Below are 14,093 nucleotides of genomic sequence, written 5' to 3'. Positions count from 1 at the left end.
GATTGTGATGCTTCCTCCTTTGGTTTTCTTTTTCAAGATCACTTTGGCTATTTGGGGTCTTTTCTGGTTCCATACAAGTTTTAGGATTATTTGTTCTAGTTCTGTAAAGAATGCTCGTGTTACTTTGATAGGGATTGCATTGAGTATTTAGATTGCTTTGGGTAGTATCGACATTTTAACAATATTTGTTCTTCCTATCCAGGAGCATGGAATCTTTTTCCATTTTTTTTTTGTGTCTTCTTCAATTTTTTTCCATAAGCTTTCTATAGTTTTCAATGTATAGATTTTTCACCTCTTTGGTTACATTTATTCCTAGGTATTTTACGGTTTTCTCGTGCAACTGTAAATGGGATCGATTCCTTGATTTCTCTTTCTGTTGCTTCATTGTTGGTGTATAGGAATGCAACCAATTTGTGTGCATTGATTTTATATGCTGTAACATTGCTGAATTCATGAATCAATTCTAGAAATTTTTGGTGGAATCTTTGGGTTTTCCATGTAGAGTATCATGTCATCTGAGAAGAGTGAATGTTTGATCTTCTGTTGGCCAATTTGGATGCCTTTTATTTCTTTGTGTTGTCTGATTGCAGAGGCTAAGGCTTCCAATACTATGTTGAGTAACAGTGGCGAGAGTGGACATCCCTGTCTTGTTCCTGACCTTAGGGGAAATCTCTCAGGTTTTCTCCATTGAGGAGGATATTAGCGTTGGGTGTTTCATGTATGGCTTTTATGATCTCAAGGTATGCTCTTTCTATCCCTACTTTCTTGAGGGTTTTTATCAAGAAAGGATGCTGTATTTTGTCAAATGCTTTCTCTGCATCTATTGAGAGGATCATATGGTTCTTGTCCTTTATTTTATTGATGTGATGAATCACGGTAATTGTTTTGCGGATATTGAACCTGAATCCCAGGTACAAATCCCACCTGCTTGTGGTGAATAATTTTTTCAACATATTGTTGGATCTGGTTGGCTAATACCTCGTTGAGGATTTTTGCATCCATGTTCATCAGGGAAATTGGTCTCTAGTTCTCCTTTTTAGTGGGGTCTCTGTCTGGTTTTGGAATCAAGGTAATGCTGGCTTCATAGAAAGAGTTTGGAAGTTTTCCTTCCATTTCTATTTTTTGGAACAGTTTCAAGAGAATAGGTGTTAACTCTTCCTTAAATGTTTGGTAGAATTCCCTTGGAAAGCCATCTGGCCCTGGACTCTTGTTTTTTGGCAGATTTTTTTATTACTAATCCGATTTCCTGAGTGGTTATGGGTCTGTTCAAATTTTCTATTTCTTCCTGTTTCAGTTTTGGTAGTGTATATATTTCTAGGAATTTGTCCGTTTCTTCCAGGTTACCCATTTTATTGGCATATAATTGCTCATAATATTCTCTTATTATTGTTTTTATTTCTGTTGGTTGTGATCTCTCCTCTTTCATTCTTGATTTTATTTATTTGGGTCCTTTCCTTTTTCTTCTTGATCAAACTGTCTAGTGGGTTATCAATTTTGTTAATTCTTTCAAAGAACCAGCTTCTGGTTTCATTGATCTGTTCTACTGTTTGTTTTGTTGTTGTTGTTGTTGTTGTTGTTGTTGTTGTTGTTTGATAGCATTAATTTCTGCTTTAGTCTTTATTATTTCCTATCTTCTGCTGGTTTTGGGTTTTATTTGCTGTTCTTTTTCCAGCTCCTTAAGGCGTAAGGTTAGGTTGTGTATCTGAGATCCTTCTTCTTTCTTTAGGAAGGCCTGGATTGCTGTATACTTTCCTCTAATGACTGCCTTTGCTGTGTCCCAGAGGTTTTGGGTTGTGGTGTTATCATTTTCATTGACTTCCATATACTTTTTAATTTCCTCTTTAAATGCTTGGTTAGCCCATTCACTCTATAGTAGGATGTTCTTCAGTCTCCAAGTATTCATTACTTTTCCAAATTTTTTTACTTGTGGTTCATTTCCAGTTTCATGGTATTGTGGTCTGAAAATATGCAAGGTATGATCTCGATCTTTTTGTACTTACATAGGGCTGATTTGTGCCTCAGTATACGGTCCATTCTGGAGAACGTTCGATGTGCACTGGAGAAGAATGTGTATTCTGCTGCTTCATGGTGAAATGTTCTGAATATATCTGTTAAGTCCATCTGGTCCAGTGTGTCATTCCATTGCTGTGAGTGGGGTGTTGAAGTCTCCTACTATTATGGTATTACTGTCGATGAGTTTCTTGATGTTTGTGATTAATTGATCATACATTTGGGTGCCATCAAATTTGGTGCATAAATGTTTGCAATTGTTAGGTCTTCTTGGTGGATAGACCCATTGATTATGATATAATGCCCTTCTGCATCTCTTGATACAGTCTTTATTTTAAAGTCTAGATTGTCTGATAAAAGTATGGCTATTCCGGCTTTCTTTTGTTGACCATTAGCATGATAGATGGTTCTCCATCCCCTTATTTTCAATATGAAGGTGTCTTTTGGTCTAAAGTGGGTCTCTTGTAAACAGCATATAGATGGATCTTGTTTTCTTATCCATTCTGTTACCCTGTGTCTTTTGATTGGAGCATTGAGTCCATTGATGTTTAGAGTGAGTACTGAAAGATCTGAATTTATTGCCATTATGATGCTTGTAGAATTGGACTTTCTGGTGGTGTTCTCTGGTCCTTTCTAATCTGTTGTTGCTTTTGGTATTTATATATATATTTTCATCTTTTCTCCCCTCAGAAAGTCCCCCTTAAAATTTCTTGCAGGGCTGGTTTAGTGGTCACAAACTCCTTTAATTTTTGTTTGTCTAGGAAGCTTTTTATCTCTCCTATTTTGAATGACAGCCTTGCTGGATAAAGAATTCTTAGCTGTATATTTTTCTGATTCAGCACACTGAATATATCCAGCCACTCCTTTTTGGCCTGCCAAGTTTCTGTGGATAGGTCTGCTGCAAACCTGATCTGTCTTCCCTTGTATGTTAGGGACTTTTTTTCCCTTGCTGCTTTCATGATTCTCTCCTTGCCTATTTTGTGAATTTGACTATGATACGCCTTGTTGATGGTCAGTTTTTGTTGAATCTAATGGGAGTCCTCTGTGCCTCCTGGATTTTGATGTCTGTGTCTTTCCCCAGGTTAGGAAAGTTTTCCGCTATGATTTGCTCACATAACCCTTCTACCCCTATTTCTCTCTCTTCCTCTTCTGGGACCCCTATGATTCTCATGTTGTTCCTTTTTAATGAGTCACTGATTTCTCTATTTCTTAAATCGTTCTCTTTTGCCTTAGTCTCCCTCTTTTTTTCTGCTTTTTTATTCTCTATAAGTTTGTCCTCTATATCACCGATTCTCTGTTCTGCCTCTTCCGTCTTTGCCACCACTGCATCCATCCATGATTGCAGCTCAGTTATGGCATTTGTAATTTCATTCTGGGTATTTTTTACTTCTTTTATCTCTGCAGAGAGGGATTCTAATATATTTTCGACTCCAGCTAGTATTCTTATTATCGTGATTCTAAATTCTGGTTCAGACATCTTGCTTGTATCTGTGTTGGTTAAATCCCCATCTGTTGTTTCTTTGTGCTCTTTCTTTTGGGTTGAATTCCTTCGTTTTGTCATTTTGAACGGAGAAAAGTTATTAATGAGGTAGAAAAATGCAATTAAAATACTAAAATTAAAAAAGTATTAAAATCAAAAATTACACACACACACACACACACACACACCAAAAATCGAATAGATGATGCTGCATACTAGGTGTGTTTTGGTCTGGGTGTTGAAAGTCGTTTGACAGATTAGAGAAAAAAAAAAGGGTGGGAGAAAAAAAAGGAAATTGAGAATTTGAAAAAATGAATACACTGAAGTAGACTAAAATGAGATGATGGGGGTAAAATAGAATTTGAAGACATATACACAAAAGTAAAGAATATAGTAGGACAAAAATTAAAAATGTTTGTAATCAAAATTAAAAATAAATATGAATTTTTTCTTTTTCTATATTTAAGAAAAAAGAAAAGAAACAAAAAAGAGAAAAAAGATAAAAGAAAAAAGATATTTCAAAATTTGAAAAAGTCAATACACTCTAGTAGACTAAAATAAAATGATGGAAATAAAATAAAATTTGAAAAAAAATTACATAAAAGGAAAACAAATAGTAATGAAAATTAAATAAGAATATTTTTAATAGAAATTGAAAGTAAAAATGAAGTTTTTTTCTTTCTGCTTTTAAGAAAAAGAAAACAAACAAAAGAAAAAAATGAAAAAAAGAAAAAATGGAGACTGTTCGAAAATTTGAAAAGGTGAATACACTGAAGTAGACTAAAATAAAATGATGGGAGTAAAGTAGAATTTGAAAAAATTTACACAAAAGTAAAAATATAGTAATAAAAATTAAAGATATTTTTAATAAAAATGGAAAATAAAAATGAATTTTTTCTCTTTCTGTATTCACGTAAAAGAAAAGAATTGTGAAAGAGAAAAAGAAAAAACGAAAAATAAAGAAAATTGAATAGATGAACCTGCTAACAGATTGAAGTAGGACTCAAATTGGTTTGTTTTCCCCTAGAAGTCATTCTCTGTAGTTCTGTATAGTCCATAAATTAAGCCAGCGGTGAGACTTGTGTTCTTGAAGAGCTAAGTTGGCCCAGTTGGACGGGGCTCAGTGTAACAGCTCTGCTCTCCACTAGAGGGTGCTGCTAGCCTACTGGGGTGGATTGTTGCAGTGCTCGTTGGTGTGCATGGGCAGGAAGAGGTGTAAATGGTGCCACCCAGCTACCCAGTCTGTTCTCCCGGATAAGCAATCGCGCCCCTGTCCTCTGTCTTCAGCTCTCGTCCACTCCCCGCTTCTTCACTCTTCGCGACCGGGCCCCAGGCAGTACCTGTCTCCCATGTTTTGTCTCAGATGTGGCTGTTTTCCCCAGTCCCTTACTTCCGAAGGACTGCGGCTTTGGCCCCTTTCGCCCCTCTGCGGGAGGGTCTCACCGAGCAATGGCCAAATGAGCATTTGCCGAATATCGGCTGCACCCAGGAACGCCTGCTGGACCCTGTTGTTGCCGGTGCCCCGAGACCATGGCCAGGTGCCAGCCCGCCCCAGAAAAAGTTCGCAAGACAGTGTACTAGCAGCGTCTCAGGGATTGTGGAAAATCACAACACACATCTGGCACCAGGCTTCACTCTTAACAATCTTGCCCCAGCACCAGTGAATGTGGCCACCTTCCGGGGTCTGCTGGGACCAGGTGGCTTCAGCAGTCTCTACCGGATGTCCTTCCAGCAGTGGAACCGCTTTTCCCCGTGTGGCCCGACAACCTCCTGGACCCCACTCTGTTCCTGGGGATTTGCCCTTCCCACCAGAGTACCGCCAGCTATCGAGCTGCGGAGTTGTAGCCTTTGCGCTCCCCTTGTTTACAGTCTTAATGGAATTTAAACCCTCTCCTTTCTCCTTTCTCCCTTTTTAGTTTAGTCCCTGCAGCTGTTTCCAATTTGCCACTTTCTCTCCAGCTGCTTTTGGGGTGGGGTGCTTTTCCCGTATTCTCCCCCCACAAGTCTCCATCCTCTCTCTGCCTGCAAAAACGGTTCCTTACCTTTCGCGGGTTCTAGCTCCCCAAGTTCAGTTCTCGATGTCGGGACCCTGCTGAATTCTGTGGTTCAGGTTGTGCAGATTGTTGTGTTAATCCTCCAGTCAGTTTTCTAGGTGTGTAGGATGGTTTAGTGTTGCATTGTTTAATTTTTAAAAGATATTACAATTGTGTTGTACAGACAAGTTACATGTGTACATCAATTTAATGTTTATATTGTTCTTTATTACCTTCTACATACCCATTACTATTTGAAATTAGTTTCTATCTTTTACTCAGAAGTGTTGGCAGCAAATCGTCTTCTTATTGGTTTATCTGAAAATGTCTTTATTTATCCTTACTTTTTGGTGGGAACATTCTGTAGGTATACAATTCTAGGTTGGTAGTTACAGTCTTTGAGCAATTTAAAAATATCATTACATTTATTTTTGTCTTTCCTCATTTCCATTGAAACGTCATCTGCGAATCTTATTCTTTGCTTTATTGAAACGAATGTGTCTTGTTTTCTCTAGGGCCTTTTCAGTTTCTTGCCCCTTGTTTTTGATTTTCGCCGTTTATTCTGTAATGTGCTTAAAAGATGTTGCCTTTGTATTTATCCTATTTGTGCTTTGCTGTGTTCATTGCATCTGTGGATTGATATTTTCTCTTTTCTTCTACAAACATCTACCACATGCTTCTTAAGCTCTGGTCTATGATTTTCTTTTTATTGCATTGTTATTTCTCTGTCTCTCTCTCTCTCTCTCTCCATGTATCTATGTTTCATTTTTGTATTTTCTATAAGTCTGTGTTTAATTTTAATTATTTAGTGTTCTGTGTCCAATATATTTAAACACATATATTAATATATTAATCTCAGATATTGCATTTTTTCCAATTCCAGACAGTTCTTTTTATTATTTTTCAAAATTAAAATCTCTAGTGAAATTCAGAATCTTTACATTGACCTTTTTTTAATTTTATTTTTTATTTAAAAAATTTTTTTATTTTTATTTTTTTATTTTTTTTAATTTTATTTTTTATTTTTTAAAATTTACATCCAAGTTAGTTAGCATATAGTGCAACAATGATTTCAGGAGTAGATTCCTTAGTGTCCCTTATCCATTTAGCCCATCCCTACTCCCACAATCCCTCCAGTAACCCTCAGTTTCTTCTCCATATTTATGAGTCTCTTCTGTTTTGTCCCCCTCCCTATTTTTATACTATTTTTGTTTCCTTTCCCTTATGTTCATCTGTTGTGTCTCTTAAAGTCCTCATATGAGTGAAGTCCTGTGATTTTTGTCTTTCTCTGATTGACTAATTTCACTCAGCATAATACCCTCCAGTTCCATTCACGTAGGTGCAAACGGCAAGATTTCATTGTTTTTGATTGCCGAGTAATACTCCATTGTAAATATATACCACATTTTCTTTATCCATTCACCCATCGGTGGACATTTGGGCTCTTTCCATACTTTGGCTATTGTTGATAGTACTGCTATAAACATAGGGTGCATGTATCCCTTGGAAACAGCTCACCTGTATCCCATGGGTAAATGTCTAACAGTGCAATTGCTGGGTCGTAGTGTAGTTCTATTTTTAGTTTTTTGAAGAACCTCCATACTGTTTTCCAGAGTGGCTGTACCAGCTTGCATTCCCAAGAATACTTTACCTTTAAGATCAGAAAAGAAAACACGGATATCAAATTTTACCTGTTACATTCCATATTGTGCTGGAAATTCCAGCCAAAGTAATTGGGGTAGGGGGAGACATTCTGATTGGAAAGGAAAGAGTAAAACTATCTTTATTTGTGGGTGAAATGACCTTATGTGTAGAAAATACTAAGAAACCCACATTAAAGTATTAAAACTAATAGATAATTTAAAAAGAACTCACAAGGGGCGCCTGGGTGGCGTAGTCGGTTAAGCGTCCGACTTCAGCCAGGTCACAATCTCGCGGTCCGGGAGTTTGAGCCCCGCGTCGGGCTCTGGGCTGATGGCTCAGAGCCTGGAGCCTGTTTCCGATTCTGTGTCTCCCTCTCTCTCTGCCCCTCCCCCCGTTCATGCTCTGTCTCTCTCTGTCCCAAAAAATAAATAAACGTTGAAAAAAAAATTAAAAAAAATAAAAAAAAAATAAAAAAAATAAAAAAGAACTCACAAAACTAATTGATAATTTCAGCAAGATTAGAAGATAAAAAATCAATATGAAAAAATCAATTGTATTTGTATATACTAGTAACTAACAATTTCCAAATTAAATTAAGCAATCAATGCAAATTGCCATATCATTAGAAAGAATAAAATACTTATGAATACATTTAACAAAAGATGTGATAAATTTCTATTTTGAGAGCTATAAAATATTGTAGAAGGAAATTAAAGACCTAAATGCATATAAAGACATCCCATGTTCATAGATCAAGACGTTTAATATTGTAAAGAGGACAGTATTCTCAAAATTGATCTGTAATTTTAATGTAAACATTACTGAAATTGCAGTTGGCTATTTTGCCAGAAATTGAAAGCTGATTCTAAACTTTTTATGTGCCTGCAAAGGCCCCAGACTAGCCAACCCAAGCTTGAAAAATAACAAAGTTTAAGGACCCTCATTTCCCAGTTTTCAAAATTTACTCCATAGGGGCACCTGGGTGGCTCAGTTGGTTAAGCATCTGACTCTTGATTTTGGCTCAGGTCTAGACTTCAGGGTCTTGAGATCAAGACCTGAGGTGGCTCTGGCTCTGGGCAGACTGAGGAACTTGCTTAATATTCTCGTTCTCCCTCCCTATCCCCCCATGATTCCATAGCTGGTGCTCAATGGTGCACTATCCTTCTCTCTCAACAATAACTATATTTATATATATAAATATATATAACTCTATATATGTAAAATGTTTATAACATATATAAAATGTTACGTATATATGTATGTTGTTGTTACTACAAAGCATTAGTAATAAAGACTGTAGTAGTAACATAATAAAAGAATATAACAGGGAGTCTCATAATAAACTCTTACAGGTGGTCAATTGATTTTCCTCAAGGGTGCTGAGACAATTCAGTGCAGGCAAGAGTAGTCTTTTTAGCATACGAAGCTACGCTTGGAACACCCACTTGCCAGAGAATGAAGTTATTGCTTGCCTTCACTGTATATCCCTGTTAAGCTTCCAGTGGATCATAGATCTAAATGTAGGAGCCAAAGCTAGAACTCTTAGGCGTGAAGATAGAACTGCATCTTTGTGACGTTGGGTTAGGGAATGCTTTCTTAGATATGCCCCCTGAAGCACAAGAGGCGAAAGAAAAAAATATATACAGCCCATATTTCATCAAACTTAAACCTCAGAACGAAGATAATTTAAGACGTTTTGGGTTCCACCCGCCCCTAGAGATAACTACTATTCACACTTTTGGCTGTGCTTCATAAATATTTTGTGTGTGTGTTTGTGTGATCATACAATATTCTATCTTTTGTTTCGTAGCATGCATATTTTACAGGGTTGAAGGATCTATCATTTTAATGGCTGTGTAGTATTCTATCATATGCATCCCATGCAAATTCATTACATGATTTCCCAGTTTTATATGTCATTTATTTCTATATTTTGCTTTCATATTGTAATTGCAGACGCGGTGGGTAGCCTTGAATAAATGACATTTTAACAATTTTTATTAATATATTAGGATGATTTCCCACCAGCACCACTTCTCTGTGAGGATTTGGGATTTTGATTCATATGATGAAAGGCTTACTTTTATTTTTTTTAAATTTTATTATGAAACAAATTAAATATAAACACAATGGGAGAAAATAGTATAATAGACCTCCACTTACCCATCCCCACGGCTCACTCATTTCTATTGTCTAGATGTAATTTGACCTCTGAAAGGAATATATTCAAACATTGTATGCCTGTCTCTCTCTTTTTTTGTTCTGCTTATTTTTGAGAGAGAGAGAGAGAGAGAGGGAGAGACACAGAGAGACACAGAGAGAAAGAGAATATGAATGGGAGAGGGTCAGAGAGAGAGGAAGACAGAGGATCCTAAACAGGCTCTGTAATGTGGGGCTTGAACTCAGGAACTGAACCGTGAGATCATGACCTGAGCCAAAGTCGGATGCTTATATGATTGAGCCACCCAGGAACCCCTGTGTGCCTGTTTTTCACAGAGTACTTCCCCCTTGCTGTGCTTACTTAGAACCTATTAAATGCTGGTTCCTGTATTGTTGTTTATATAGCAGATTTTCTCTTTAATTTCTTACATCTACTTAAGGGCTGTTTTGATGTTACAGGTGAAGAAGTGAAGAAGTGGTTAAGCTAAGATGCACAGATAAAATTAGATTTTAGACTCTGAGATCCATCCTGGGTGACCAGTTTGCCCGGTTTGGTCCCGGTTTCAGCTCTGAAAGTCCTACATCCCAGGAAGCCCCCTGGGTCCCCACAGCCCACTCCCAGTCCAAGCCCTTCCCCTGCAGAGTGGCTTAGGATGTGACATTGCAGGAGATCCCTTTTCCAGCTGCTGGATCTTGAAGACAGTGAAAGATTGGTTGTTCCCGTCAGGGCATGGGATATCCTTGGTTTTAGAGTGTTTATGTCCGCATAACGGTGATATTTTATTTTGCAGATCCCTTCATGTGCTTGTGTGCAATGCGGGGGCTTTTGCTCTCCCCTGGAGCCTCACCAAAGACGGCCTGGAGACCACCTTCCAGGTGAATCACCTGGGACACTTCTACCTTGTCCAACTCCTTCAAGATGTCTTGTGCCGCTCAGCTCCTGCCCGAGTAGTTGTGGTCTCCTCAGAATCCCATAGGTGGGTTAGAATCTGATATGTTTGGGTTTTTTTTTTTTTAAAGGTTTGTTTGTTTGTTTGATTATGAATGAGAGAGAGCACAACAGCGGGGGAGGAGCATAGAGAGAGGGGTACAGAGGACCTGAAGCAGGCTCCTCACTGACAGCAGCAAGCCCGACACGGGGCTCGAACTCAGGAACCGAGAGATGGTGACCTGAGCCAAAGTCCGATGCTCAACTGACTGAGCTGCCCAGGTGCCCCTGAATCTGCTGTTTTGTTCCCATGGCCCCTTCCTTGTGCCAGCCAGTGTCCCCCCAAGGCTCTCTTCCTGCAAGTAATTTTCAGTAACGCCACTCAGGTGTATTCAACCTGGCTTCCTTAATTTTTTGAGGTCTTTCTGTTTTGGAGATTGTGGAGGGGGGTGACATGGGGGTTTTGTCTCCAGCAATGTAGATGGTTTTCACAACTCTACTTCAAGCCCCTCATTGATTTTGCTTCGAGATGGGATAATAATTGATTGAATCTGAATGCCTGACCTTTATTGATTTGTCATTCAACAACTTCAACACCTCACCAGGAAGAATGTGTGGTTATTCCAGCAGGGGAAACAGTGCAATTAAAGACCACGAGATGAAATCCAATTGTTTTATAATGAGAAATTAGGGAATTCAATGCAGACATTAGCTGTGTAATTGTAGAAAGGGAAGTACTGTAGTTAGAACATGTTAGAAATCTGGCCATGCCTCTTTTGGTTAAAATTTCAATTAAAACATCAGATGGCACTTCTCTTCCGTTACCATTAGGAGAATATCCAATTGACTAAAAAGGCGTTTGAAAATTTCATCCTATTTTCAGCGTATTTGTTTCTAGAGCTGGATGAACAACTATTTGTCTAAAGAGAGGTGATCGAAGAAGACAAAGGACTCGCCGGGCGAGGCTAGATTTAATGTGTGGGGTGGGGGAGATTTTCCTGGTGTGGTCAGAAGCATTCACTCTTAGCAAAGAAGCTGGAAAAAAAAAATAGTGTGCAGGGGCCTATTTTTTCCCCCTTCTTCTCCGTCTTAAGTCCTGAAATGTTTTAGTGACCCAGAATGAAGCTTATTTTTTTAATCACGCTTCCATAAAATGTAACCCCTGGGAAGAGAGAGACCAGCCAAGGGTTAGCCTGAACCCTTTATCACTCCCAAACACAGGGGCTTATAGTAGAAGTGACATACTGCAGATAGATTTACTTTTACCATTTTACATTTATGAGGGCTGAAATGAAAGGAAAATGCCCGTAATAATCCTCCCCCGTGTTAAAAGACACGAAACATCTAGTAATTAGGTGGTAACAAAATCTGGACATCCTTATCTTTGCAAATCACACCAGGTTCATGGAAGAAAAAAAAAAAAAGTGGAGGGGCCCTGCTCAGGAGTGGGGGCCGGCGCGGGAGCGCGAGCTCCGGAAATAAATCTGCCAGTCCCAATCATTTGCCAGATGTGGAGGGCACCACGGGATATGTTTAAATGAGCTGGTATTTAATGGGAGATTATGTTGAATTGTAGCTTCTTGCTTCGCTTTGTAAATCTGTATCTCAAATGGTATTTCATGTGCTGCCTTTGTTCTCTCCTTGACTTCAGCGTAATTCGAGCCTACCTTGGAGATCTGAATCTTAATTTCATTTAACAGAGGAATTGGAAGGAAGGGCCTTGGTCTCCTGAATTAGACCCAGTTTAGTTTAGAGACGAGGACTTCCTGAAATGTGTTATCAGGCCCTCTCCTGTCTGGTGATTGGCCCTAGTTTTCTGCTTTCTGCTCATTCTTTGCACGTGTTAAGGGGTATTTTTGTGTGTTTTGCGCGCGCGTGTGCATGTGTGTGTGTGTATGTGTGTGTGTGTGTGTGTGTGTGTGTTTTACAAAATGCTAATTCCCCCAAGCTGGTTTGTTTATTACACTTGCATGGCCTCCTGTGGTGCGCTAGAGGTGGTGTGAATACTGGGTGCATAGTCCTGGGAAAGCACTCACTCACTGCTCAAGGACCAGAGCCTTAAACCATGTTGTAAAATGGAAGTGTTGATATCTAATTACCTCCATAAACCTTGGCGGAATCTCTTCGTTGGAGTCAAGACCCCCTGTTAGGGGAAAAATAAAGTCCTATGTTTGCAGAAAATATTATACCAGACTGCCCCCAGGCAAAATATTTATTAGCCTCCCCGTGTCTTCACTGTATTTTAGTTACTTATGTGGAGTGTGAGCGAGTGAATGCAGTTTCTGCATACCTAAAATACATCATATGAAAAGGAGAACTCGACTTCCTTGCTGTGAAAAATTTTCAGATAACAATTAAAATGGAATGAAAAGAGCGGAGGGCTGGCTGAACAACTGTGAATGGCTGCAGCTGCGTTGAGGGCCAAGTTGCTGCGTGCGCACGCACACACACACACACACACACGTACACAGCTTCGGAGGCAAATTCTGTCCTATTCTTTGAACATACTAGCTTTTGTCTACATAGAATCCAGCCTAATTATTTTTGGTAATGTAAAAATCCTCCATTAAAAAAAAAAATAAGGGAGCAGTATATATAGAAATACAAGACAGAGGTCCCCTCAAACAACAAATGTTGATGTCCAGAGAGCAAAATGGTCACATTTTGCTGTATTGGAAGGAGGATAATTCTATTAAGACATTATTGTGTGGCTTTGTCAATTCTTCAAGTTGAAAATAGAGTCGGCAGCATTTGAAGGGTTGTTTTACTGCCTCTTGAGCAGAGAGGTGAACGCAGTCATTTTTCAGGAAGCCCGCCCTGGCTCAGAGGGGTCCCAAGGCTTTCCCCCCTTCCTGCTTTCCAGAGGACTGTCAATACAAGCTAATCAGACCTGAAAAATGGGTTTGCTGCCCAGGAGATCAGCAGGGCAGGAAATCGGGGATCTGCTCATGGATGGGGGCTGCTTGCAAAGGGTGGGCCTCCTGTTTCCTAGCTGTGCTTCTCCAACCTGAGAAGCTCCTTCAACTTGGTTCCACCTAATTTCCCATCATGGTGGGTTTTTTTGGTGTGTTTGTTAGTTTGTTTTTGTTTGTGGGTTTTTTTTTTTTTTTTTGCCTTGTTTCTAGATTAAGGACTGGGAATGAATGCCTTTCCCACCTCTTAGGAGTTTAACTGACCTAGTGCTCCCCACATGAAAGACTCCGTGTTGTCCTTAAAAACCAAAGCAGGGAATTCATTCTAAACTGTAGAAGTGCCACATGCAAATATTGATGAGGGATATAGAGAACCCAAAGGTAATGCTAAATTTTGCCTTTGGAGCAAGGCTCAAAGGAAGCTTGGCACTTAGTTTGGAATTCTGAACCCAGGATTGAACTTTAATTCTCTAATCCTGTATTTAGTCCCTGCTATGTGTTGGGCACTGCAGTAGGCATAAATACGCTTACTGTCTGCCTTCCAAGAATTCACAGTTCATTGGGGGAGCCAGGTGAGCAAATGGCCTGCACTCTGGCATGGTAAGGACAGAGGCACACAGGATACAGCACACAGTACCCAGCATACAGATAAAATGCAAAGATGGCATGACTTGCTTTGTTACTGATGTTGGCAGGGAGGTGCGTGGGACCATTGAATACTGGGAATATCACCGCCTGGGTCCTGGCGAGTGGGCACCTCATTTCCGTGGAAACAAGTGTTTCAATCTGCTTTGCATGGCTTCTTTCAATCTGTCCCCCATTGCCACCCAAGTAATCATTGTGACGACAAACAGTGAAAGAGCTAGTTAGGTAGAGCCTCCTGGAAGAAATGGCACTCATGCTGGGTTAGGCTAAACACAGATGCC

General features: G+C 39.3%; 1 protein-coding gene across 1 annotated transcript in view; it reads left to right on the top strand.

Moving 5' to 3' along the window:
• WWOX (WW domain containing oxidoreductase) overlaps positions 1-14,093 on the top strand; it is a 308,278-nt gene that overhangs the window by 282,143 nt on the left and 12,042 nt on the right. Inside the window, exon 7 of the mRNA XM_027076510.2 lies at positions 10,119-10,304. Coding sequence (XP_026932311.2) covers positions 10,119-10,304 — 186 coding nt within the window. The remainder of the gene's footprint in view (positions 1-10,118; positions 10,305-14,093) is intronic.

The sequence above is a fragment of the Acinonyx jubatus genome, chromosome E2 (genome assembly GCF_027475565.1).
Source record: "Acinonyx jubatus isolate Ajub_Pintada_27869175 chromosome E2, VMU_Ajub_asm_v1.0, whole genome shotgun sequence".
Lineage (NCBI taxonomy): Eukaryota > Metazoa > Chordata > Mammalia > Carnivora > Felidae > Acinonyx > Acinonyx jubatus.
Note: the sequence above shows the minus strand (reverse complement) of the source record. Positions and strands in the feature narration are given on the sequence as shown.